This window comes from Loxodonta africana, chromosome 15 (assembly GCF_030014295.1).
Source record: "Loxodonta africana isolate mLoxAfr1 chromosome 15, mLoxAfr1.hap2, whole genome shotgun sequence".
Lineage (NCBI taxonomy): Eukaryota > Metazoa > Chordata > Mammalia > Proboscidea > Elephantidae > Loxodonta > Loxodonta africana.
Genome location: NC_087356.1, coordinates 80,022,573 through 80,048,776, shown reverse-complemented (window position 1 = coordinate 80,048,776; position 26,204 = coordinate 80,022,573). Strand labels below are relative to the sequence as shown.

The following is a 26,204-nucleotide window of genomic DNA, read 5'->3' as shown; positions in this document are numbered from 1 at the left end:
TTTGAACCCACCCAGCAGCTCCCACAGGAGAAAGATCTGGCAGTCTGCACCCATAAAAATTATAGCCTAGAAAACCCCATGGGATTGCTGAGTCAAAATTGACTTGATGGTACCTAACAGCAACAACATAGATAAGAAACCACTTATGTAGAATCAAGGCTGCTTATAGTTTAGGGCTGGGTGATACCATTCAAATTCAACAAACATTTATTGAGCACTTACTTGATGTCAGTTAGTTTGCTTAGCACCTGGGAAATGGCATGTTATAAGACAAGATTCTCTCTCTGGAGAAGCTCTCAGACTTGCAAGGACAACAGACATAAACAAAATTAACTATGATGCAGTGTATTGTTTGGTACAGAGCAGTATGAGACAAGCCACATGTAAGTGTGATGGGAAAGGAAAGGCTAATTGACTAACCTGGAGGGATTGGAGAGACTTCTAGAGAGGAGGTGGCATTTGAGTTGGGTGTTGAATAATGAATGCGTATTTCATCAGGTAGAAGAGGGATTCTAGCAGAGGGACCAACATGAACAGAGGTCAAGAGGCATGGAAGAGTGTGGGATTTGGAGACAGAAGCTCATCTGATGTGGCTTGAGCGAAGTCTGTTGGGTGGGGAGTGGAAACATACAGAACCAGAGTCAGGCTGGGGTCAGATAGTGTCAGTCCTTGAATGGTTGCCATGCTTAGGTGAACCTGTAGGCAGAGGGGAGCCTTTGGAAGAAATGCTTTTCTGGGGTCAAGCAGCCTGCAATTTGCTTCCTGTGGCAAAAGGTACAGGTGGAGTTCATGACCCCTTCTTTACCATCGGGGGTTATGACAGAGAGGCAGCATGGACCCAGAGGCTGAGGTGAGGCCCATCTTTACGATTGAAGAAGCTTCATAGACAGGCTATAGGGCTGAGAGGGTGAGAACCAGGGACTGTGACTAGGAGAGGAAGATGCCTCTCCTTTACTTCTCAGTTCCCTGAAGAAGCAGCTGCAGAAAGCCACTGAGGAGGAGGAGGCTTGGTTGAGAGAAGAGGAAAGCCAGAAGCTATCCCGGCTCCGAGCCCAGGTCCAGTCCAGTGCAAAAGCAGATGGAGATCAAATGAGGTAAGGGTGCCCTGTGAGCTGCCCAGGCCTGGGGGGTTGACCCCCGAGTGCACAGGCCCACCCCTCCCATTCTGTCTTCCCAGGGCCGAGCAAGAGGCTTCCCTGCAGAGGCTGAGAGAAGAGTTGGAGTCTCTACAGAAGGCGGAGAGGGCCAGCTTAGAACAGAAGAACAGGGAAATGCTAGAACAACTCAAGGAGGAGATGGAGGCTTTGGAGACAAGACAGCGGGCTGCCCTGATTGCTGAGAAAGAGAGGGCTCTGCAGCAGCTGAGGGAGCAACTGGAAGAGGAGAAGAAAGAAGTAAGCAAGTTGAGTGGGACCTCACACTCTGCCATGTCTCTGGGCTGCCTGGGCAGGGACTGTGTGCCATGGAAGAGGCTGGGTCAGCCTTGGGTGTGTGGGTTGAGAGCCAGGCAGGGAATGGGTGTCATGCACAGACAGGCACAGGAGACAGTGAGCTGACTGTCTGGGCCCGTTACTCCACATGGACCTGACTTGTCTCAGGGAGTTGCCAGCCCTGGTCCCCACGGCAGAGCGGAGGACGCCGCAGGGGGCAGAGAGTCCCTTCCAAGGCTGGTCTGGGGTGGCAGCAGTCACTGGTGTGGCCTGTGGCAGTGAAGTCATTAGAGGTTTGAGGAGAGGTGTCCTGTGGATTTGGGAAGATTTCACAACTGAGAGAACTTAAACCAGATTAGAGGTCTCGAGACATAGGTGCTCTATCCTGCCCTGTCCCTGAGGGGCAGCTGAGATGACCTTTCATCTCCTCCCTTCTCTTTTCCGTCTTAGAGTGAGAGGTTAGCCCACTTAGAAGAGTTTTTTCTACTTTGCCCTTACCCGCTCTCCCTCTAATCAGATGGCTGTCGCCAGGTCAGATGCCGAAATAAATCAGGGCACATAGAACTTCCTCATTTTTGGTGAGGGGTGGAGGTTTTCTTCGATGCTGCAGGTATCAGACAGGGAACAACACAGCAAATCACAGAGAAAACCTGAGTGCACCGCAAGTGCTTGAAGAAATTGAGCTGAAACCTCCAGCCCCCCCTACCTTGGGTCTTGTTGTAGTCATGGGTATCTTCCATGTATCTGTAGCCTAGCCCAGAGGCAGGGGGATGGAAGCAGTGACCTGAGGCTTGCTGGCCTCCCCTGCCCCTCTGGCCTTCATGTTCTTGTTTACCTGCCAGTAGCAGACTTGAGGGTCTGAATTCTTTCAGAGGAACACCCTTGGTCCCTTAGCTTGAGGTGGATTGGGGATGGTCTTCCTGGCTCCTCCTTCCCCCTCGCTTAGTACCTGGCCAGCCTTCCCTGCCCTGCTCCCTTCACAGTCCCTTTCTTGCTCCCCAGGCCATGACTGGGCTGGAGAGGGAGCACAGTGCTGAGCTGGAGCAGCTCCGTTCCTCGTTGGAGGCCAAGCACAGGGAGGTGAGATACAGTCGGCCCTGATCTCACAAGGCAGAGCCCCAAGACCCTCTCCAGGGCTGGTCAGTAGGAGAACTCACCCCATCCCTGGCCCCTAGGGAGGGAGCCTCCCTTTCCCTCCAGAGGTTGGAGGCCAGGGCGGAGGGTGCCTGGGAAGCGAGTCCCCCCATGGCAGCTCTCCAGTGCTCTCTGGGGATCATACTCCCCTGTACGGGGCACTCCTCAGGTGGTTTCTGGCCTCCAGAAGAAGATAGAGGAAGCTCAACGGGAAGAGGTAGCCCAGCTGCAGGACAGCCTTGGGTGGGTGGAGCAGAGAACTCATCAGAAAGTTCACCAAATGATTGAGTACGAGCAAGAGGTGAATGCTGCTCTGTTTCTTCGGCGTTGGTGTGTACCCATGTGGGCTCTGTTACGACCTGTCGAACCATCTGGCCTGTGTCCTCCAGTTTGCTCTGGATGGCCCAGTGGGGATTAGAACCTCTGGTTCACTGGAGGCCTGGTACTTCTCCACTTCCATGACCCTGTGCGTATGGGGGTGTTGGGGCTGTATGTTCTGGTGTCATCTATGTGTGATGTGTGTATGGTGGTATGTCTGGGGGAGGGGTGTTTGGAGGTGTATGCATGTTACATGTGTATGTGAGATCTTCAAGTGCATCGGGCCCCCACGTGCTGGTCCGCCCTCAGCCCCACATGCTGCAGCCCTGCCATTTGCCCTGCAGCTCGGTGGCCTCCTGAGAGAGAAGCGTCAGGAGGTGGAAAGGGAGCACGAGAGGAGAATGGACAAGATGAAGGAGGAGCACCAGCAAGTGCTGGCAACGACCAGGGAGCAGTATGAAGCTGAGGTGACTTGGCCACATGTCCACCACACACCCCCAGGGCCCCACCCAAGCTGGCCAGGAAGGCAGGGAGGAGGGGACGGGCTATGGTCAGGGATTGTGGGAGGCCTCTCTGGCACTGTGCAGGGGTGAAGTCGTTTCTTGCCTTTTCTTTAAAACATTAGAATAGAACAGCCTCCCTCTTATAAGGGGTGGTTCCTCTCCATCATGCAGGGTACACTTTGATTCTTTTAATAACAGTCATAGCTGACGTACTGAGCTCTTACTGTGTGTCCGACATGCTTTTCTAAGCTCCTCATATGAACTCATCAGTCTGCACAACAGACTTGGGTGGCAGGTGAGGAAACTGAGACTTGGGGAGTTTAAGTAACTTTCCCAAGGCCACACCCAACTAAAAAGTAGAGGAGCTAGGAGCCAAGCCCAGGCTGTGTGGCTCCAGAACCTGGAATTTTAACCATTCTAGTACCACGCCACCAATGTTAATAGAAATTTCAGGACACCAAGAAATAGACAGGCAAGAGCCATACAACCCTTAGATATTACTGCACTATCTTCAACCCTTGAAGCTTTAGTTACCTGAGTGGACTCCAGATGGCTTTGCTTGCTCACATTGGGGGTGACCAGTGGGTGGGTAGAGGGGCTGACTTGAGCCCACAGCTGAGTCTGTGATGGGAATCTAGGCTACTACTCCAGTAACTGAGACGGGGAGCCCAGACTCTTCCTACGATCTTTCCTAGGGCAGAAATAACTGGCCTGTGATGAAATTCAGTCAAATTCCTACCCAAACCAATTATGGCCTTGCTGAAGAATAGTGATCATCATTTATTAATGACCTCTCTTCCCCTAAGGAGGAAAAATTGGAACAATAGAGTCGGGCTCCCAGAGGGGGTCTTCCTCATGACATCTGACCAGCATCTGCTTCAACTGCAGAGATGAGGGGTGCCGGTTTTCTGGGGGATAGGACTGTGCTATTCTTGACGCCCTCTTCCCCTTCAAGTGCTGGCCCCAGGGAGATGGTGGTCTCCCTGATCTCATTGACCCAAGGTTGCAGGAAGTGGAACTGTGATTTTAGGGGCATGAGGGGGCCGCTGTGTTTCTCACTGGCAGCGCCACTGTCTTGGCAGGAACGGAAGCAGCGTGCCGAGCTCCTGGGGCACTTGACTGGAGAGCTAGAGCGCCTGCGAAGGGCCCACGAGCGCGAGCTGGAGACCACAAGGCAGGAGCAGGACAAGCAGCTTGAGGACTTGCGGCGTCGGCACCGGGAGCAGGTGAGGGGCCCTGGGCAGACACTGGGGCCGGGGATGGGGGGTCTGCTCATTTCTATCCAACGGGATGGAGTTGGACAGCTTCAGGATTGGGGTCTCTCATTGGCCCTTGCCAGGCTGGGCCTCTTTGCTCCTGTATTTTCTGGGTCAGGGACCATCCCCAGTGTTAGAAGAGGAGGCCGGCACCTAGTAAGGTCTTGGGCTTGGGGTCTTTGCTTCTCCCTTCACCCACTGATGAGAAACAGGGTGCAGTGCATTCCTAGGAGGTCTGGGGGAAATTGGGAAGAAGCCTGAGGCTAGACTGGAGGTGGTGGTGTGGTATAGTATGGTGCGTTCAAGAACCCTTCGCTGCCCCGTCAGCGCATACCCTTTGTACTCTTGTGCCTTTCTCTCCACCTGTGCGTCTCTGCAGGAAAGGAAACTCCAAGATTTAGAGGTGGAACTTGAAACCAGAACTAAAGATATCAAAGCCAGATTGGCTCAGCTGGACGTCCAGGTGAGGGAGTGGGGTGAAGAATAGGATCTACAGGTGTCCTTGACATTGGAGTCATAGCTCCCCCAGGAGAGGGCAGCCTTCTTGCCCCTCAGACCTCAGGCCTGGAGACAGCCACAGCGTCCTGCTCCTTCCTTCCCACCACAGGAGGAGACTGCCCACAAGGAGAAGCAGCAGCTCCTGGCTGTGCAGAGGCAGGTTGCTCGGGAGAGCGAGGTTTGTCTGCCACCCTTGGCCTCCCTCCTTTGCCTTCTTCTCGTCCCCTTTCCTTCCCTTTCTTTCTCCCTCCTCCTCTCCCTGATCCAACCCCCACACCACCACCTTTTGTTCACCTCATCTGTCCAGGGCCCTGGGATTCCAAACTCTGTTGGCCAATATTCCACAAATAGGGCTCCCATGTGGCACCCACCTTGGGGGTGGGGCCGTGGGGGGAGGACAGCAGCCTGCAGACCTCCACTTGCAGAAACAGTGACCGCAGTGTGTCTGAGTCCCGCCCTCTCTCCCTTTCACTTGAGCTTCCCTGTCCCCTAGTGACGCCTCCTCCCTGCCTGTGCTTCACTGTGTCTCCAGGTGCTTCTCTCTTTCCCTCTGTTCCCAGGAAGCCGCAGCCACCCATCAGCGCCTGGAGGAGGCAAAGAAGGAGCACGCCCACCTGTTGGAGTCAAACCGGCAGCTCCGAAGAGTCCTCGATGAGCTTCAGGCCCAAAAGTTGGAGTTAGAGTCCCAAGTGGAACTACTGCAGACCCAGAGTCAGAGATTGCAGAAACGGCTCAGGTGTGTGGCAGCTCTGCCCTCAGCTCACCGACCCAGGCTGGCTCTCGCTGCCCTCTGGTTACTGTCACACAGGCCCATCTAATCTTGGCCCAATCAACAGGTCCAGGTGGTGGCCCTGACTTGGGAGCCAGGCGGAGGGGCTTATGCCTGCTGCATATGGTAGGGGCTTGGGGGGTGTTAAGGAGCCCTGGTTGCACAGTGGTTAAGAGGTATGGTGTGGTACAGTTGCTAATCAAAAGGTCAGCAGTTCAAATCCACCAGTCGTCCCTTGGAAACCCTATGGAGTGTTCTACTCTGTCCTGTAGGATCGCTATTAGATCTGCTTGACAGCGGTGAGCTTTGTATGTATGTATTTGGTGGGTGTTAAAAGGAGCCCTGGTGGCACAGTGGTTAAGCACTCAGCTGGTAACTGAAAGTTTGATGGTTTGAACCCACCAGCCACTCTGTCGGAGAAAGATAAACCCAATGTGACAGTTCTACTCTGTCCTACAGGGTTGCTATGCGTTGGAATCGACTTGACAGCAGTGGATCTGGGGACTGTTAAGAGGCTGTGAAAAACCGGGGAGTCCCTGGTTCTACCATCATGCCTAGCCCCATTTCAGGGACTTTGACAGGAGCAAAGGGTTGGAGCTGTTCCTGCTCTCGTCCTGAGAGCAGGGCTTGAAGCCAACCCCAGCAGTCCCAGCAGTGTGCTGTCTGGCCGTGTGCTGTCTGGCCTGCTGCCCAGCAGTGTGCTTTCTGGCCTGCTGCATCATGTGACCCTGTCCCCCTGTCCGCACCCCACTCCCCCCACAGCGGCCTAGAGGCTGAAGCTCAGAGGAAGCAGGACACAGTGAACGAGTCAGCAGTCGAGAGTAATGCTTCCCCATGCTTCGAGCCAGACCTTCACGTTGAAGACCTGAGGAAATCTCTTGGGACAGTGAGCTTCTCAGGGCAGCTGGGCTTGGGGCTGGGACAGGGCATTAGGAGGGGGTGGCAAGGCTGGTTCTGTCTCTGTAGGACTTTGGCCTCCCTGTTCTTACCATTCCCAGCCCCCCCGCTCCACCAGTCAAACAATGTTCCTAAAAGAACAGTACCCAGCAGCCAGCAGGGCTGTTTCAACGTTTAGACCACTGGAAGGGGCTTTTGCTTCTGAATAGTTTTGCTGCATTTAGTGGGTCTTTTCTCCTGTATGTCCTTAGAACCAGACCAAAGAGGTATCCTCCTCTCTCTCCCAGAGCAAGGAGACCGACTTGTCCCTGGACAGGTGAGTTCCAACAGCTGGTTTGGGGTTGAGGATGCCCTGAAGGGGTGAGGGAATGCTGCATCCCAGAGTTGGGGGAGCTGACACGCGGTGACAGCAGTCACAGTGGGGCTTGGTTCAGGGAACGGGGTTTGGGGAGCTGAGGGATCTTCTCAGGTCAGCAACAAAGCTGCCCGTTGGGGTTCCTGGTTGGCATGCTACTGTCTGCTGACCTCTGGTTGAGGGTCAGACTGTTGGGCACGTCTGGCCCTCTGTCTGGAGGCCTCAGGTGTGATCCCTTCAGGATCAGGGCGGAGGACTGTTAGTGCAGCTCTCCGCACACTGCAGGTGAACAGTGGCCTCCGGATATGCTGCCCAGCCCAGCCGCTCCTGTTCCTGCACAGGGCGGACATCTGCTGGGAAAGTGGCTCCTAGAGTCGTCTATGTTCTCTCTCTAATCCCTCTGCCTTGGCCTGCCCTCCCACAGCATCCGGCACTACCTCTCCGCCGAGGGGCTAGCACTTCGCAGTGCCAAGGAGTTCCTGGTGCGGCAGACACGCTCCATGCGTAGGCGGCAGACGGCTCTGAAGGCCGCCCAGCAGCACTGGCGCCATGAGCTAGCCAGCGCTCCGGAGGCAGCCAAAGACCCGCCGGGCACCAGCGTTCTGGAAGATGTGCGCAAGAGCCTGGAGGAGGTCAGGAGCTTCCAGGGGAGCCTGCAGCCTTGCACAGGGTGGGGATAGGCCAGGGACCCCTGCCTTTGGGCTTTCCCTCAATTGATCATTCTGGGGACTTCATGACAGTGGTCACATGGGCCCTGGATCACTGGATGAGAGTTGTCTTGGGAGATTGGATGGGTGATGTAGGATATCTCCATGAGGATGAAATTTTCTTATGAATGTTTCCATGGCAATGCACAGTACACAAAGCACTTTCTATAATCCTAAATCATTTATCCTCACAACAACTGTATAGGATGCACAAGGTAGTAGTATTCTTCTCATCTGCTCGGTGAAGAGTACTACTAAGGTTTTTAAAGCTTCGGGTCCAGTGCTTTGCTTTACCATTCCATCATACTAAAGAATCTGTTCATCCGTAAAAAGCTTTTGAACACACCCAGCATAAGACTGAGCTACTTCTCTGCTTTAATCGGCCCCGAGCAGCCTCCTTTGCGATGAAAGGCAGAGACATCATGATTACTGCTCGGTGGGATTGCAGATCTTCGAGACGCGTGAGGGTCCGGCTGGGTAGGCTCTCTCGGGTCAGGCCCAGTCCCTTAGAATTCTGATGGTATGCAAAGCTGCTGGGGCACTGGCCACTGTGGCTGGCTTGGGGGCAGCAGAGGACAAGAGGCAGTTACAAACAGTGGGACAGACTCCCCAAGAGTATATAAATGCCACCACTTTTCCTCCCCCAGGCCCTGCTTCCTCCCATATGGTGAGGATGATGAAGATAGTAATGGTATGGAGAACAGGAATAATAACAACAAGCATCTGGTTAACAGTTCCCACTGTAAAATTTGTTAGGTGTGGGCACGCTGCGGAACTAATAACGCACCTTATCTCATTTCATTCTTACAACCCTCTGACAAGTAGTATTTCTCTTTTACCGACGAGCAACCAGACTGAGAGGTTAAGTAATTTGGTTCAGATCACACGGACAGCCAGCGGCTGAGCTGGGACTCCAGAGCCTGTGTGGTGAGTTGCCACGTTTCTCCTGCCTTCTTCCCTGGCTGCAGGAGACCAAGCACCTGGATGAGATGAAGTCTGCCATGCGGAAAAGTCAGGACCTGCTAAAGAAGAAAGAAGAGAAGCTGAGCCAGCTGGAGTCCTCTCTTCAGGAAGAGGTGCAGCTCTGGGGACACATAGCCCAGGGTGCCCATGTTCTCCCTCTTCTGTTCCTGGGATTTGGTTGGGTTCTCTGGTTCTGTGGAAGGGGGATCTGGGTCTCTAGGACTGGAGTCTGGGCTGGTGAAAATGGCAGTGACTTCAGCTCTGAGTTGGCCGAATACTCTGTGGGTTTGGCTATCTGCACTGAACGGTCCTGAGTACACCCAGAGCCTCCTGCTGAAGGTTTTTGAGAAAGGAGGACTGGTTCCCACCCCTACCCCGTCATGGTACCCAAGGAGAGGTGTGACCAGGGTGCTGGGAATAGCCATGCATAGCGGGTTTCTCCACCCTTTGTGCGCTTTCCTCTGAGGCTTAGATGTGACAGGGGGAAGCTCAGGTGGCGAGACACTGCAGGAAGAGTTTATTGGGAGGGGAGGATGGGGTCTGTCTGGGCCAGGTGACCAGTTGCCTGTATCTCAGGTAGCTGATTTCTCCTAACCTCTTCTCCCTCCACCTGCTGCAGAGAAGCCTGCATGAAATGCCTCTCTCAGGGTGCTTTGTGAAACTTCAGGCCCCAGAAGGACCTCCTCACCAAGTCCTCATTCCCCACACATTCATAAGGGCAATGGGGCAGAAGGCACACAGGAAGTGTCAGTAATAACTGCTTCCTCCTACCCATCAGGCCTCAGATGAAGATACTCTGAGAGGAGCCTCTGCCAAGAAGGTAGTGACCTTTGACCTCAGCGACATGGAAGACATGAGCAGTGAAAGTTCTGAATCTTCCCCCGTGCCTCAAAGTGAGTGGTGGTAGCAGCGGGGAAGTGAGGCAGGGGTGAGGACCACCATACACACAGAGGTGTAGGGATGTGGGGAACAGAGCTACACTGCCCTTCCCCCAGCCCAGCAGAGGTCTGCCCACAGCCTGACACAGAGTTTGTGCTCAGTAAGTGCTTGGGAAGGAGTAAATCCACCTGGGTTTGTCTGACACAGGACTGGGGGGCTCAGGGAAAACCTCTCGACACTGGAGCACTTTACAATGAGAACTGTCACTGTTAGCCTTTTCTCCTCCAGTGCCACCTTCTGGGAGGCTGTGCTCCTGCTGCTGCCCTGGCCTGCAACTGGGCAGAAAGGCCCCTCTCCCCTTCCTTCTCTCTAGGGTTCTGGGTCGCCTCCCCAGGACCTCACCCTGGAGAGTCTCTTTCCTGTGGCCAGCTTCCAGTCTGCACTGCCTGGAGCACAGGAGCCCTGCCATGCCTCCCCCTCCCCATCAAGGCCACGGGGCTTTGGCTGGGGGAGCCAGGAAGGGCAGGGCAGGAGTGAGTAGGGCGCTGCAGTGCCTGCTGGGTCTGGGATCCTTCCCTACCGTCTGCCTCTTTCCTTTTAGTCAAGCTGACCCCAAGTCCCACCTTCCCCAACAAGATCCACTACTTGAGCAGTTCTCTGCAGCGGATCAGCAGCGAGCTGAATGGCGTCCTCAGCATGCTGGGCAGCCTCAACACACAGCCTCTGCCCCCGCTCTTCAATTCAGTGCCAGCGAAGCTCTCTCCCTTGGCCTCCAAGGGCACCCCCGTTCCCACCTACCCGTCCCTGCCCAGGGTCTCAGCCCCGGCCCCAGTTACACCCATGTCTACCCGGTGGGCCTGGGACCCGGGGCTGGGCCCTAGGCTCTCCTCCTCTGTGGCTCAGACAGTGGACGACTTCCTGGTGGAGAAGTGGCGCAAGTATTTTCCAGGTAAGCCTCCCTGCGGGCTGTGCATAGCTCTGACTAAACTTTCCCACCTTTCTCCTCTTCTTCCTTCCTTCCTTTCTTCCCTTTCCTACTGTTCCTTTTTTCCTTCCTCGCTCACCTATCTCCCACCCTGCCAACTGTGGCATGGTCCCTCGGTCCATGGTCTATGTACTCTGTCTCTGGGTCCCTGGTGAAGAAGAGCCTACTGGTTATCCTGTAGCCAGAGGCTCTGTGGGGTCAGGATGATTTTCCTGGAGCCTGAGCTGACTGAGGCCTGGACTATGGATTCCTGAGTTTGGCAGAACCTAAAAGGTTGTTGTTGTGGTCATCCTAATAGCTACCATCTTGTGCAGTGTGTTATGGGCCAGGCATTTTACATACATTTTTTTATTTAGTCCTTATAATAACCCACTGAAGTAGTAATCATTTACACCCACTTTACAGATGAGGAAACTGAGACTCAGAGAGGTTAAGTAATATGCCCCAGGATACCCAGTGAGTGAGTAATGAACTCGGGTTTGACCCAGGTCTCTGACTTGGGATTCCATTCGTGACCCCTTGGCTGTATGGCTTCCTTTTGTTCCTGTGCCAGGCGGCCTCCCCTGATCTCACAGCCCTGCTGAGGCATGTGAAAAGCCATAAAAAAGCAGTCATTTGAGGGAAAAAGTTTTATCTCTTCTCCCCTTCCACCCAAACTGAAAAGTAGATTAGGTTTGGAAAATAAATAGGACAATTCCTGCCTTTTACCTCCAATCCCCGAAACTTTTCCTGTATTGGATTGTTTGTTTGTTTTGTGGGGACGGCACTGACTTATCAGTGTCAGGTGAGCAGGGAGGCCACCTGGCTGAACGCCTGCCCATTTCTGAATGATTTTCTCTTACTCTGCCAGCTGGAGTTCCAGTTCTCAGTAGTGGTCCTGCCCCCCTGGAGAATAGACTGGGTTATGTGTCGGCTAGGTAAGCCTCCCACTGGGCTTCGGATGGAACCACACAGGCTGCTTGCTCCCTGTGCCTCTCTGGGTGGGTGGGACCTCTGAGGGGAACAGGCCTCCTGGGCCTGTTGCCCAGAGAGGTCAGGCCTCCAGTCTGAAAGGATGCCCCCGCCTTGGCTGGGACTAAGGTGCCCCTCAAAAACCAAAGAAGAGTCGAGTCCGCACCACCGAGGTCCCAGCTGAGATGGGCTAGGGCTTACCTGGCCCAGCTCCCTGAGGAAGCTGCCCTGTGTACCTGTGGGAGAAACCAGCACCTGGTGGAAGCCTGCACACAGCCCCTTCCTGCTGGCCCCTCCAGCACCTGGTGGAAGCCTGCACACAGCCCCTTCCTGCTGGCCCCTCCAGCCCCTGGTGGAAGCCTGCACATAGCCCCTTCCTGCTGGCCCCTCCAGCCCTGCAGTCTGGCCTTTTTCTTTGCCATCGAGCTCTTTGTCTGCTTCATATGTCTCCATTCTTCCCCAAGTCCTGCTGAGCAACATCTGGAGTGAGAGGGCAGCCCTGTGGGGGAGACAGACAGGCAGTTATTTAAACGTGTTATTAATTTCCCATTCATCTTACTCCTTGCCAAGTGCATCCCCTTCTCCTTTCCCCCAGACCCCTAACCATGAGCCCCCCCACCCCCTTGACCAGCTTGAGAGCTGATGCTGGGCAAGTATTTGGGTCAACGGGGTGGGGGGCCTCTTTTGCTTATGAGATTGGCTGGGAGTATGCAGGTGTGGGAGCCTAGAGCCTTGATGTCAGTAGTATTCACCCAGGAAAGGGGCAGAGGGCGTCTGCCATCTACCCTTTTGGGAACTGATGCTCATCATTCTAGAGGGGCACTCCAGAGTTGATCTGGGAAGAGGTCAGATCTTGCCAGTAGAGGAAGCTTTGAACTGCTAAAGAGACCCTGAGAAAGGCTGCAGCGGGCATGCTGAGAGGAGGTGGAGGTGGTGGGATCTGCTGGCCTCTGGCCTGCTGTCTTCACGCCCCCCTCCCCCACCATGCCCTGTCCTCTCACCTTGTCCCCATGCTGTCCTTCTTCCCAGCGAGCAGCTCCGTCTCCTGCAGCATCCCCATTCCCAGCTCCCTGAGGTGGGAAGTAGCAACTTTCAAGGCATGATCGAAGCTAACCGAAAGTGGCTAGACCATTTCAAGAATGACCCCAAGTCGTATCCTTTTAGCTGGTACCCAAACTCTAGTCCCTTCTTGCAGTAGAGAATGGGCTGGCTGACCTGGGGCCCTGCTGCATGTGCCCTGGGGGTCCGAGGAGGACCCATTCCCCGGAAGTGCTCAGCCGACTGCAGAGTTTTCCTTCACCTTGTGGCCAGACGTCTCTTCTCAGTGCCCAAGCCGACAGCCACCTCGGGCCTGCTGCAGCTGGGCCTGGATGAGAACAACAGACTGAAGGTGTATCACTATTAAGGCCCTGAGCGGTGGGTGCGGGCTGCCGGGCCTGTCCTCTGCCCAGACCAAGTGCCTGAGGCGCTGCCTGCGCTTTATTCCCTCTGTAAATCATTCTCTTGTCCCCTCTCTAATGCTCGGTCCACTCAGGACTTGAAGGAACCCCTGGGGACTGGGGGCTGAAAAGGAAGACATGGCTAGAAGCAGCAGGCTATACCCTCTGTGACCACGTAGCATATCTCAGGCTGGACTGTCTTGGACTTCTGCCAGCCAGCAGCTTCTGCATCAACACAACAACACTGATGATGTGGGCGGCTAAGGGGCAGGTCGGTGTGGGGCACCCAGGGCGTAGACACCTTTAGGAAGAAGAGTGGCATTCAAGGAGTTGCCTTTGAAGGCCAAGGGCATCGCTTTTGAGCCAGGTTAGTCCCTTGGACCTGCAGGGCACTGCTCAGGGCTCCTGTGAAGATGATGTGTTAGGTCGTTAATTTACCAGGATGCAGCCACCCAGCATTCTACTCTCTGGGGCCAGGCTCTTCTGCGTCCATACCTGTCTCTCCAATACCTCAGTTTCATAGAGATCAGGCCCTTTCCTTTTTTTTTAATACCCCCTTTCTTGAGCACTCGGTTTTGCTTGTTGATTCTCAGAATTGGGCTCCTCTGCCCTGCTCCCTGCCTGACGTTGCTGGAGGCTGGGCCCGGGAAGCTTTGCCTCCTATCTTCCCTCTGCTGGCAGTGCGCTTTCTTCAGGGCTTTCCTCAGCCCCACCTCCACAGAGCCGTCCCAGGTCTCAAGCACACAACTTCTCCAGGAAGCCAAAGAGCCGTGGGAAAAGCCTGGGATGCCTTCTAATCCCTGAGTTTTTCTCTTCCCAGGGCACTGGGAGTATATTCGTGGGTCCTTGTTTTCATTCATCTTTTCCACCTGGCTCCTGGCACCCGGGTTGCATAAATATAGTTCCGTCTCACTTTCTACCTGGGCTACCCTGTGCCCCCCACCCAATGCCACTACAGCCTCTTCTCAGAGCTTGGCGACTAGGAGAAGAGGCTCAGGGCTGGGCCAGCCGTGGCCTTGGCAGTGAGGGATCTTGTACCAGTTGGCATTGCTGCCATTTTGGCACAGCTCCCTGCAGCCCCACTTCCCATCAGTGGGCTCCTTGGGGTTTGCAGGAGATGGTCTCTGACATCTGTCTCATTGTTTAAATAAAACACGCCATTTTTCTTGTCTATAAAGCTGTGGGGTTGCCCTGGCCTCTCCAACACATAGTAGCCAAATCTTTCCCTCCCACCTCTCATTTCCTTGCCGTGGAATAAGAAACTAACACCTATATCGGCCCTTTTTTTTTTTTTTTTTTGCCCCCTCAGATACATTTTAGGCTTCAGCCTACCACACAGAAAAGGTCCATTTTGTTACTTGGTTCGTCCTGTGTGCTTTGGGAATGGCTCACGTGTTACAACCAACTCTGGTGACAATCCTGTGTTTTCTACATCAATTAAATCACTGCAGGCCCATTTTCTAAAGGCAGGCGTGTGACTGTGTCTCCTTCTGTTTGGAGGCCTCTGCCTCGTTTCCTCCTGAGAAGGGAGGAAGGAAAAAATTAATATTCATGGCACACTTCCTAGGTGTCTGGTTTAACCATCATAAGAAACCTGTGAGGTAGGTATTTCCAGCTCTGTTTTTATGGAGGAAGAAACCAAGGCTTAGAGACCTTGAAGTGCTTGGGGTTGCAGAGAAAGTTCAGAGCCTTTATCCCTGCAGCCCTGCACCCCCAGAGCTCCCCCTCCCCAGCTGCCAGCTCCTGGGAAGTGCTGACTCTCCATCTCTCTCTCAGAGCCAGCCCCCCTACTTCCTCATCTGCCAGCTGGAGACCCACAGTACCATTTCCCAAAGGCCAGATGGCATTTCCTGCTCTGCAGACAAGTGGAAGATGAGCCCCCGAAGCCCTGAGCTGGCTAAGTTAGGTGGGCTGTTTCTGCTCCAGTGATGTCAGCAGCCTGCATACAGTCTCGGCTTTGTAATAACAAAATCGCTAGGAGAACTAACTGAGTGGCCATGTTTCATGGGTTTGGATAAGAAAACCAACTTAAACACAAAACATCCAATAACCCAGCCACCTCTGTGTCCCAGTGTCCTGGCAGCTCTGATAAAACAGGAAGAAAGAAACCTGGCATTTATTGAATGCCTTCTGTGTGCCAGGGGCTATTTGTGCAGTTTCATGTAATCCTCTTACCCTTAGGAAGTTGGTATTCTTATTTCATAGGTGAGAAAATTCAGGCTCAGAGATGTTGAGGGACTGTAGTCCAAGGTCACAGAACTAATAACCTAGGATTTGAACCCAGATCCGTATGTCTCTGAAAGTCGAGTCTCCTGATCAGGTACCCCTGTGTCAGCATCTCCTGTCCTCCTGGCTCACAGAACAGTCCTGGCCAGCTTGATCTGAAATCTTCATCTTAGGAAGGAATGGCTTCCAGCCAGGGGACAAAACCTTCCTGGGCCAAAGCTTGCAAAGGGACTTTTCAAAAGACTCCCAAATGTCCCATTGTTCCCCTCGTGGATTTTATTTAGAATTTAGCTGGTGAGACTAGAAGCGTAGGCCTTCGGAGTTGAAAGAGGCCTCGGGGATCACGCATTCAGCCGACTCCTCTCTTAGAGTGGAGGAAACGACCTAGAGAGGCTACAGGCTTTGGCCAGAGGTCCACAGTGTGTGGCCGAGGTGGCACCAGCCTGACCCCCAGCCTGGGGCTTCAGGAAAGAGTATTTTTCTAAAAACAGGTATTTTGAATCGGTTCACGTGTTGACATGGTTCGGTATTCAGATGGTAGAGAAGTTTCTCACTCTGCCCAGGAACCATCTAGTGATCCTCCTCGAAGGTAACCAATAGTACCAGATTCTTCTGGAGATTTTATGCAAATACAAGAAGAGGCATCATTTTGACCCTCTTCCCCATCATTCTTAACATAGGGTCAGATGGATTCCCAAAATGCTTCTGTGAGATGTTCATTGACTTTTCTTTAAGGGAGCAATGTTGGAAGTGATGGTAAAGAACCTCCCCCCCCCGCCCCCGCTGCTATACCACACAGATGCACACAAACCTCCACACAAAATGGCAGTCTGGGGAGTGGGAAGCTGGCCCTGACCTTACGACACCCTGGTTTACTTTTGACTCAACACTTATGAGCTCTGTGATCTGAGCGAGTTCTTTCTTGGCCCCAGTCTCCTCCCTGCTCCAAAGCTGTAAGCCTGAATCCAGACTCCAGGGATGTAGCAGGGGTGCGATGGCTGCCTCGGCTTCAGCAACTCTGAGGGGTCATTTTGGGTGAGGAGTTGGCTTCATCCACAGGGGTGCTGGGAAGCCTCCAGTGGCCTAAGATGGGGCTGTGGGTGGGGAGGGGCTCTGAGGGGAATTGATGGTAACAAAAAACGGAGAGCCTGCCGTCACCAGTATCCTGACTTAGCTAGTGCCCTTGTTCCCCTTTCCCTCTCTCCTCTCTCCCTCCCTCCGCTACTTCCCCCACTGAGTGTGCCCTCTCCAGCAGTGTGTTCTACAGGGTGCCAGCTGAAGGTCGGTTTGACACTTTGTCAGATGAATAACCTCAGCAACAAAAAGGAAAACACAAGCTTACCCCTTCTTTTCCAGTTTTTAGTTTGGAAACACAAGATATCACTCTTTTTTTTCCCCCCATGGGTGTGTCCACAGGCCAGCACACGAATTAGCAGTAACCTTGTTTCTACCAGACATGTCCATTGAAGCGGGAGCCTCGACTTATTGGACACCTATCACTGTGGTTCAGAAAGAAGAGAAGAAAGGTGCTGGTGCCCCACTGCCATAACCCGCACCCCTCACATCAGTGTAGGGCTGGGAGGCTGCAGGCATCTGTAAATATGACTTGTGGTAATTTAGAATTAGCCAACTTTTTTATCAGATGGGAGGGGAGTAAGTGGTCAGGGATTCTATTTCAAATAGTACCTTCCTGGACAGCATGTACGCACATACACACACACACACACCCACAGACACACATGCACACGGACACGCAGCGGAGTTCTGAACTCCGTTATGGGTTAGAAACTGTCTTCTATGCTGAGTTGAACCCCAAGGTCTTGTCTTTGGGATCATCTTACACTGTCCACCATCAGGCTTATCACCCTCATGGTGGCTGTTCATGTCAGTGCTTTTAGAAGGTCTAGTGGTATCTCTTGTGAGAGAGTGTGGGAGGCCCCATTCTGGCCCAACTGGGAACTGTCGTCAGCACTGAAACTCCCCCCCAGTGGAGCTCCATACGTCCTCCTTCGGAAGACCCATTACTGAAGGGCCCAGTAGCTCCCACATTTCCTTTCCAGGGCTCTGAGGTTTGTGGGACTGTTGAGAGGTTCCCAGAAATGTTATCTCTGATCCTATAGGCTCAGGTTGGGATCTCAGAGCCCCTTGAGGTGGAGTACATGGGGGTGGGGTGCAGAGCTTCTGTGGAGATGTTGGCACCCCACACCTCCAGGACTAATGACTGCAGTTTGCTCGGAGGCAAGGCTTGGGACAAGATGGCACAGGAGGAGGCTCCTTGATCACACTTGATGCCTCTTCTTGGTTGGGTCAGACCAGCTGGTTAGTTTCCTCTCTCCTTTATTTATTTGAATGAACCGGATCACCTTCATCCCATTCATTTGTCAATTGCTTACCCCAGGCCCTTGGCCCTCTAATCAGACAGGGGGCTGGATCTAGATCACTGGGATGATTGATCCTGAGTTGAGAGAGAGCACTACTGGCTTCCTTAAGTCAGCACTAGCCTGCCCTCCCAGGAGCCGCCAGTGTCCCTCCAGCAGCCTCCTAACTGCAGGAATAGCTGCTCTGTGATGAAGTGATCTGTGGGTAGGCACCATGGCGTGGAAGGGGCCACCCCATCTCCGGGAAGCACAGACCTTCCCCCAGCTCAGGCTGGACGTGGGGCAGGTCCTCTCCTACCTATAAAAATTCCTCTAGGATGGGAGCAGTCAGCTTTTGCTTTCCAGAGCAGAGTGGAGGGGGTTGGAGGCCTGTCTGGATGCTTCTTTTGAGAAGAGGGCCTTCTTAGAGGAAGAGGGACACCTGCTCTTAGGAGGTAGGAAGCAGAGGGATGGTTTGGTGAGTCCCATTCTCAAGGTCAAAAGCAGTGAGGGTGTTAATCAAACAATGGTTTCTAGGCACCATTCTTCGACTTTCCCATCTATGTGCCTCAACTTTCACACTGTAAAACGGAGTTAATAGTAGTACCTGTCCCATAAATTGGCTTATGAGGATTAAAAAAGTTAATCCACGTAAAGTCCTCAGAATAGAGCTCAGCGCATGGTAATGACTCAATTGTTGTTAGTCAAGTCGATTCTGACTCATGGTGACCCCGTGTGTACAGAGTAGAGCTGCTCCATAGGGTTTTCAAGGCTCTGACCTCTCAGAAGCAGATCGCCAGGCCTGTCTTTTGAGGCACCTCTTAGTGGGTTCAAAGTGCCAACCTTTCGTCTGGTAGTTGAGTGCTTTACTGTTTGTGCCACCTCAGGACTCCTAAGGACTCAATAAATGTTAGCTATTGTTACTATCATTATTCCTGCAAGGAAGTCAAACCATTACTGAGATCCTGGAACTTGTGTGACTTCCCCATGACAAAAAAGACAAAAACGGACAGCAAGGAAGGAATTTGCTGGGGAAGCGTTCTCCTTCCTAGCCAGTCATGTGTGAAGGAGAACCCCAAGGAATCACGAGAGTGGAACCTCGGAAGCACAGGCCTTGGGGCTGGAAGGCGGGCAGGAAGGAGGCAGAGGAAAGGAGAGAGTGCCCGCCTGGAGAAAGCACCTGGCATGGAATGGAAGGCCTGCTCCCAGAGTGCCCCACAAGGCGAGAGCGCCTACCAACTGCATGGACTCTGGAAGTTGTAGGGCCGCAGACTCAGTCACTATCCCTCTTAGTGACCAGTCCACCTGTAGGACCTCAGCCTAGGACTGGAAAGGGGCAAAAGTAGGGGGAGATAGGCTTTTTTGAGGACCTATTATGTTCAGTTGAGTTTAAGACGAAAGTATGGCTCCAAGGGTCAATATTATGCTGCCTTTAAAAGGCCTGGGCTCAAATTCAGTCTTCCATTTACTAGTGGGCCATGTTTTGGAAACAGTTCATCTCTCTAGGCCTTAATTTCCCCATTTGTATAATGGGGCTGAAAATACCTCACACTACTTAGAATTAATGAAGTAATCTATGTTAGGCACCCTGGGTGAAGTGCCCTGAATTGCTGTAAACTGCAGAGTACTATGGAAATGTAAGTTATTTTCCAGTCTCTGAGTACTTCCAAGGACAAGATGCTTATCACCCACAAGGTAGCCCATCCTGCTGTTGAATGGCTCTGAGCTCTGGCTAGTAGGGAGGTTTCTCCCTCTATTTTAAATATTGTGTTTTAGGTGAAAGTTTATATAGCAGATTAGGCTCCCATTTAACAATTTTTACACAGCTTGTTCCATGGCATTGGTTACATTTTTTACAATGTGTCAACATTCTCATTATTTCCATTCTGTTTGTTCTGTTTGCATTAATCTAGCACCCCTGCCCCTCCTTAGCTTCTCATTTTGCTTTAGGGTAAATGTTGACAGTTTGGTCTCATACAGTTGATTGTTTAAGGGAGAACACTACTTATGGGTGATGTCATTTATGTGATAAGCCAATCTATTATTTTGATGAATGTGGCCACTGGGAGTAATTTCAGTTCCAAGTTCAAAGGGTATCCATCTTAAGGCAATAGTCTCAGGGGTTCCTCTAGTCTTTATTGGTCCAGTAAGTCAGGACTTTTTTCAGGAATTTGAGTTTTCTACATTTTTCTCCCTTTCTATCCGGGACCTACTATTGTGTCCCTGGTCAGAATGATCGGTAGTGGTAGCTGGGCACCATCTACTTCTTCTGGTCTCAGGCTAGATGAGGCTGTGGTTCATGTGGGCTTTTAGTCCTGTGGACTAGTTTCTTGTTTCGGTCTTTGGTTTCCTTCATTGTTTTGTTCCAGATGAGTAGAGACCAATGGCTGTATCTTAGATGGCCGCTGGGAGCCTTCTCTTAGCTTTGCTCTCGGGAGCCACACAGAAAAAATGCACTGTCCTGTGAAACAGAGTGATCACTGACACCCTATCCTTCCCCTCCACCCCACTCAAAAGCATGCATGGGAGTTAAAGCGTAGTGCACATATTATTCTCACAGGGCCTCTTAATAATTACAGACTGTATTTACGTATCATGAAGGAGCCCTGGTGGCACAGTGGTTAAGTGCTCAGCTGCTAACCGAAAGGTTAGTGGTTTGGACTCACCAGTGGCTGTACGAGAGAAAGATGTGGCAGTCAGTCTGCTTCCATAAAGATTCCAGCCTTGGAAACCCTGTGGTGCAGTTCTGCCCTGTCCTATAGGGTCTCTTTAAGTTGGAATCGACTCAATGGCAGTGAGGTTTTTTGGTTTTATTTATATATCATGAGCCAGTGCTACGGTACCTACATTGAATCTTCACAGCAATCCTCTGAGGTAGGCAGTACTAACTTCATTTTATCAGATTGGAAAAAACAAGGCTTGGAAAGGTTAAGCTAGTAGGTGTCAGAATCCAAACCCGGATCAGAATAAGTCATGCTTTCAGAAATGGTTGTGCATGTGGGCACTTGTGGGTGCAAATGCCTACACCCTGATGACTATGTACCTGCCCTCCTGGCACTAGGAATGGTGGGCAATTGGGGGCGAGGAGGGCTAGGGCAGGAGATTCGGAACAACTTTTCCTGTGAAGAGAGGAAAGCCTTCTGGTCTACCCTTTCTCCTGTCTTTCCTACTGCTCCTGTTGCCTGCAGAGGCCAGTAGAGCCTCTGAATGAAGGAAGGCCAGAGTTTGTGCCTTAAAATGAGTAACATATCTCCTTCCTCAGCCCATTTCCTCTTGGAGGTTGCCAGGCTCCAGGGCCACAACAGCATCCACTCAGCTGCAGCCACGAGAGGTTGGGGGCCATGTGCCTCAGCATTCCTCCACAGCCTCAGGTCCCCTGATTTCCTGGAGATGTGCCTCTTCCCACCCCTTGGGAGTTTCCTCCTGGGAATTTAAGGCCCCAGTCGAGGGATGCAGCTGAGGGCTGAGGGCAGGGTCACACCGACCCACCCTCAAGCCCTGAATCTGCTACTTACCACCTCTGTGCCCTGGACAAGTGACTGTCACCCTGTGCCCCTAGCGCCTGGAAGATTTTCCTCCTCTGTCAGACCCCCATCTAATTCCCTCTTTCCCTCTCCTGCTGTCCAGGCACCCCAGGGCCCCTGCAGCCTCCAAAGCCCCCCTGCCTCCTACAACAAAGCCCTGCTCAGCTCATAGGCTGCTCCTTTGCTTGGCTTGAGGGTAATCCAGCAGTCTTGTGGGGATAGGGACAGCGAAGCAGTGATGATTCCCACCCTGAGGTGTGTGGGGGGTGGGGCAAGAGTGCGGAAGTGCTGATGCTCCGCTACAAGGGGAGGCCAAGCTCTCATCTAGTCTCTCCTTCTTGGAGGGGTCCAGCGCTTGGATCCCGGGATGGCAGCATAGAGTCAAAGGCTTTAGAAACATTTGAGTGGAGGGAGGCCTCCATACCCTTGTCAGGATGGCTGGGGCCCAGTACTAAAAGCCCGCCTACATGTGTGCCCTCCGGGGAATCCATGTGGGATGCTCTACCGGACCCATGGTGGCTGCTGGTGTCTGTTCTGAGTGCTCATGTAGAGCACTCGCTGTCGCCATGTGTCAAGGAGGCACTGGTGGCTGCAGAGGGCCCAGACTGCTTCCTGGTCTGGGCCCCAGCACACAGGGCCATGACCTGCCTGGGGAGGTGTTCGAACTCAAGAGAAAAATAATGACACCAACAGCAGCAGGAGGGCTTTAGAGAGGAGCTTGTCACGTGGGTGAGGCCTCCTCTGGGGGGAGTTAGGGCATTGGCCCAGGGTGGGGAGGTGGGAGGTTAAACCCATGTAGGCACCTCTGCTTGGGTGACTCCAGTTTAGGGGCAGGTGGCCAAGTGCTAGCTCTTGGTTGCCACTGGTGATTGTGGTTTTGAGGTTATGTCAAAGTCTTCTGGGCCTTCAGAGCTTCATTCCGTGGAGAAAGATACTGTAAGGGTTTGCTTTGTTGTTGTTAGGTGCCATTGACTCAGTTCTAACTCATAGCGGTTCATGTACAACAGAACAAAACACTGCCCAGTCCTGTGCCATTCTCTTGATCGTTGTGATACTTGAGCCCATCGTTGCAGCCACTGTGTCAATCCATCTCGTTGAGAGTCTTCCTCTTTTCTGCTGACCCTCTAATTTGCCATCCATGATGACCTTCTCCAGGACTGGTCCCTCCTGATACATGTCCAAAGTATGTGAGACGAAGTTTTGCCATACTCACTTCTAAGGAGCATTCTGGCTGCACTTCTTCCCAGACAGATCTGTGTGTTCTTCTGGCAGTCCATGGTATATTCATATTCTTCGCCAACACCGTAATACATCAATTCTTCTTCAGTCTTCCTTACTCATTGCCCAGCTTTCACATGCATATGAGGCGATAGAAAACAGCAAGACTTGGGCCAGACACACCTTAGTCTTTAAAGTGACATCTTTGCTTTGCTGGAGACTTTCATTTCCCACCTGCTCCCCTGGACATAAGCACCAGGTCAAATTCTGGCTTCTCTGAGACCTGGCCCTCAGGATGGTCTTTATCCTGCCTTGTTCTTGCTTCACAGTTAAAAGCACTTTTACCCACCTTATGGCCTTTCAATCTCATCAGCCTGGAAGTGCAGAGATTATTTGCCCATTTAACAGAAGAGAAAATCGAGGCCCATGGAGATGAAGCTGCTTTCCCAGGGTCATGCTGATGATAAATGAGCATTGGGATTTGAGTCCACATTCCCTTCTTTTTCCATCACGGAGCTTAGCATGGTGCCTGCCACGTGGTAGGTTCTCAGCAAATGCTGCCTTTCAGGTGTCCCCTGGGTTCCTGTAAAGGGTCCCAGAAAGCTTGATGAGCCCTGGCTTTGGAGTTCAAACCCTGGCTGTACCTCTCACCGAGCCAGTGACCTTGTGCAAGTCACCTGACCTCTTTGCCTTCTGTCTGAACCTATAAAATGGAGCTAATAATACCTCTTTAGGGCAAAAGTCATGAGCTCCTTACCACAAATCACTGCCTGTTTCTCCCCACCTCCCCAGCTTCCCCCAACCCAACCATCACTGTTTTGTAATACAAAATCAGGAGAAAGGAGAGGGCTAGGGGACATTTTCCAGGAGGCGAAGAGGATAGAGCTGAGAAGGAAAGGGAGGAGTTTTGGGAGATGCTGGAGGCAGAGGCCCTGGTAGAGCTGCACGGTGTGAAGACTTGACAGGAGCCAAAACCAAACCAAACCCACTGCCTTTGAGTCAATTCCAACTAATAGCAACCGTATAGGACTGAGTAGAAGTGCCCCATAGAGTTTCCAAGGAGTGCCTGGCGGATTCGAACTGCCGACCTTTTGGTTAGCAGCTGTAGCATTTAACCACTATACCACTGGGGTTTCCTTGGACAGGAGAGGAGGGTGTAAATGGATGTACTTTCAACTGTTTATCGAGAACCCCTTCAAGGTCACAAAAACCAAAGCTCATAATGAGTTATTTCAAAGTTTTCTTTTAGTTTCTGGACTGAGGTTCTTTGACCGGCACCAGCGCTCTGACACAGAACCACATAGGATTTTGTGTCCATGGGAGTTGCACTTTCTTACAAGGCAGTTGTAAAGATAGGAGAGTATCCATGTTAAGTGGTTAGAGTGCGTACCACATAGTAGACTCAAAATAAATGGCAGCGGTTGCTATTCTACCGTTTTATTTATTCTTGGGCCACTATGCTGAGAGAATCAATATTTCACGAAAGTTCGGACACTGATCTTCCTTCACCCCCTGCCCACCTCCCACTATTTATACTCCATCCATCTATCTAACATTTCTCATGCTCCTTTGAAGGCAGGCGCAGTCCTGGGTGTAACAGGAAATGAATAAAACAGTTCCCTGCCCTTGGGGAGCTTATCAGCTAAGACCAGTGTTCAAATGCCATGGTTAGAAGGCTCCCTGCCATGTTGGGGAGGAAAGAGACCTACTTGTTCTATGTGGCCCCCAGGAGGGGTACTAAGCCTTTTGGGTGAAAGTCAGAGGAGGCAGAGCAGGCTAAGCGTGAGGGAGACTGTCCAAAGGTGAAATGGACTGGCTTGGGAAGTGATGAGCTCTTCATAAGGAGGTATTCATGTGAAGGCAAGATGATCCTTGATGACTGCAGAAGGGATTCGAGATTTGGATGGAAGCCTGGATTAGGAGGCCTTTAAGGCCTCTTTCAGTTGCAAGATCCTCTGACTTCTAAAAAAAAAAGACTTCTAGAGATGCTAAAACCAAACCTGGATCCCCTCCAGGGTAACACACAACTGGAAGCTATTCCCTTTTCTGGCTGAAAGCATTGTTGCCACTTCCCAGAAGAAGGTGTGGACTTTGGGAGGAAGGAGAGAGCCTGGTCCTCCCATCCTCTCCTACAGGCCCACAGATGCCCACCTCGGAGCTCATCAGATGCTGTTCCCCACACTTTGGGTTCCAGCGTAGGAACCCAAGATGTGGTAGGAGGGGAGGTGGCATGGGGGAAGAAGCCATGATCTGGGTTATGAGGAGAGGATTTCCATGGGGAGCCACATCCCCCCTCATCTCCTGCGTAAGTTAAGATGATGCTAGCTGTTGTAAAAATAAACTCCAAAACCATAGTGGCTTAGTGCATTAAAAGCTTATTCCTTGCTTTCACAAAATCTAGTCGGCATTGGTGGGGCCAGAGGGGCCTCTGTTCTGCATAGACGTATGGGAACCTAGGCGGACAGAGGTCCTCATCTTTAATAAGTGGCTTTCAAGCTCACCTTGGGCATTGCTAGCTAGCTGGAGAGAGGAGTGTGACGAGGGAGGTTTGATGAAGCAGCCTGCATCGCTTCTGCCACATTCCACTGGTTAGAACTCAGTCGCTTGGCCCCATCTAGAAGTAGGGGATCTGGGAACTGTGGCCACTGGCTGGGCTGCCATTTCCCAGCAACGGCTCTACTCTGTGGAGCGGGACCATGAGGCTTTCACATCCCCTCTCCCAGGCTTCCCTCCTTAGGCCTCTGCAAGTTTGCCCACACGTCAGACAGCCCCATGAAGTGGCAGGTCACTCACGGGACATGCTAAGGAGCATCTGGCGAATGAACAGGTACTTGGGTATCATCTTGCTTGTTAGAAATACAGATGCCTGGGCTGCACGCCCGCAGATTCTGATAGTCGGGCTTGGTGAGATCTGGGCTTTTGTATTCTTTAACAAGCTCCTCAGGTGACCGTGATGTGCAGTCAAGTTTAAGAACTAGTTGAACTCTGGCTGTTGGCAGAAGAGGGAGAGCAGGGGTGGTCCTCCGAAGGCCGTTGGAAGAAGGGATTCTCAGACTTGAACACGCACGCCAACCTCCTGAGGCTCTTGCTAGAATACAGATTCTGATTCGGTAGTTCTGGGTCAGGCCTGAGATTTTGCATTTCTCACAGGCTCCTGGGAGATGCTAATGCTGCTGGTCTGTGGACCACACTCTGAGTATGAAAGCTGTAGAGGAAAACGTGGAGATCTGGAGAGGGGCAAGAAAATGTTTAGGAGGACTTCTGCAGATACGTACACTAGTCAGGGTTGAGTGAGAAGGGGCAGGAATTTAGCTGATTTGTGAATTAGCTTCTGATTATAGTTCAAACAGGCAAGTTTGTGCTTTAGCCAAAGAAGACATCAAGGTTAGGAATTATTACCAAATAGTGTATTTTGCATAAATCTGTTTGAATTTCTCAGATCTTGTGTTTTATAGTAAGGGGCCCTGTTCAGTTTAACACAAGTTAAACGGGCTAATACTTAGTTTTCCTATTGCCTCTCACCCAACCCAGCCCACCCTAGGTCCCAGGCCTTCTGTGATAGCACTGCAGGGTTGAAGCTCTCCCCTCTTCCAACCGCACCTCATCAGAAGAAAGTACATTCCCACCCTGTTGCCGTCGAGTCAGACTCTTAGCGACCCTATAGGACAGAGTAGAACTGCCCCATAGGGTTTCCAGGGAGCACCTGGTGGATTTGAACTGCTGATCTTTTGTTTGGCAGCCAAGCTCTTAACCACTGCGCCACCAGGACTCCGGAAAGTACATTAGGACTCCCCG

General features: G+C 52.2%; 1 protein-coding gene across 15 annotated transcripts in view; it reads left to right on the top strand.

Moving 5' to 3' along the window:
• CEP164 (centrosomal protein 164) overlaps positions 1 to 16,354 on the top strand; it is a 73,926-nt gene extending 57,572 nt beyond the window's left edge. For 4 of the 15 annotated variants that reach the window (XM_064269010.1, XM_064269012.1, XM_064269013.1 and 1 more), the window contains 18 exons: positions 963 to 1,094; positions 1,178 to 1,394; positions 2,433 to 2,510; positions 2,734 to 2,865; positions 3,227 to 3,349; positions 4,468 to 4,611; positions 5,021 to 5,104; positions 5,249 to 5,317; positions 5,700 to 5,875; positions 6,671 to 6,794; positions 7,057 to 7,121; positions 7,585 to 7,792; positions 8,836 to 8,943; positions 9,609 to 9,723; positions 10,311 to 10,658; positions 11,545 to 11,611; positions 12,675 to 12,797; positions 12,957 to 16,353. In XM_064269010.1, the coding sequence (XP_064125080.1) occupies positions 963 to 1,094; positions 1,178 to 1,394; positions 2,433 to 2,510; positions 2,734 to 2,865; positions 3,227 to 3,349; positions 4,468 to 4,611; positions 5,021 to 5,104; positions 5,249 to 5,317; positions 5,700 to 5,875; positions 6,671 to 6,794; positions 7,057 to 7,121; positions 7,585 to 7,792; positions 8,836 to 8,943; positions 9,609 to 9,723; positions 10,311 to 10,658; positions 11,545 to 11,611; positions 12,675 to 12,797; positions 12,957 to 13,050 (2,407 nt within the window). In that variant the 3' untranslated portion in view covers positions 13,051 to 16,353. The other 11 variants (XM_023558170.2, XM_010597907.3, XM_064269015.1 and 8 more) reach the window with 10 other exon arrangements.
• Positions 16,355 to 26,204: the final 9,850 nt, after the last annotated feature.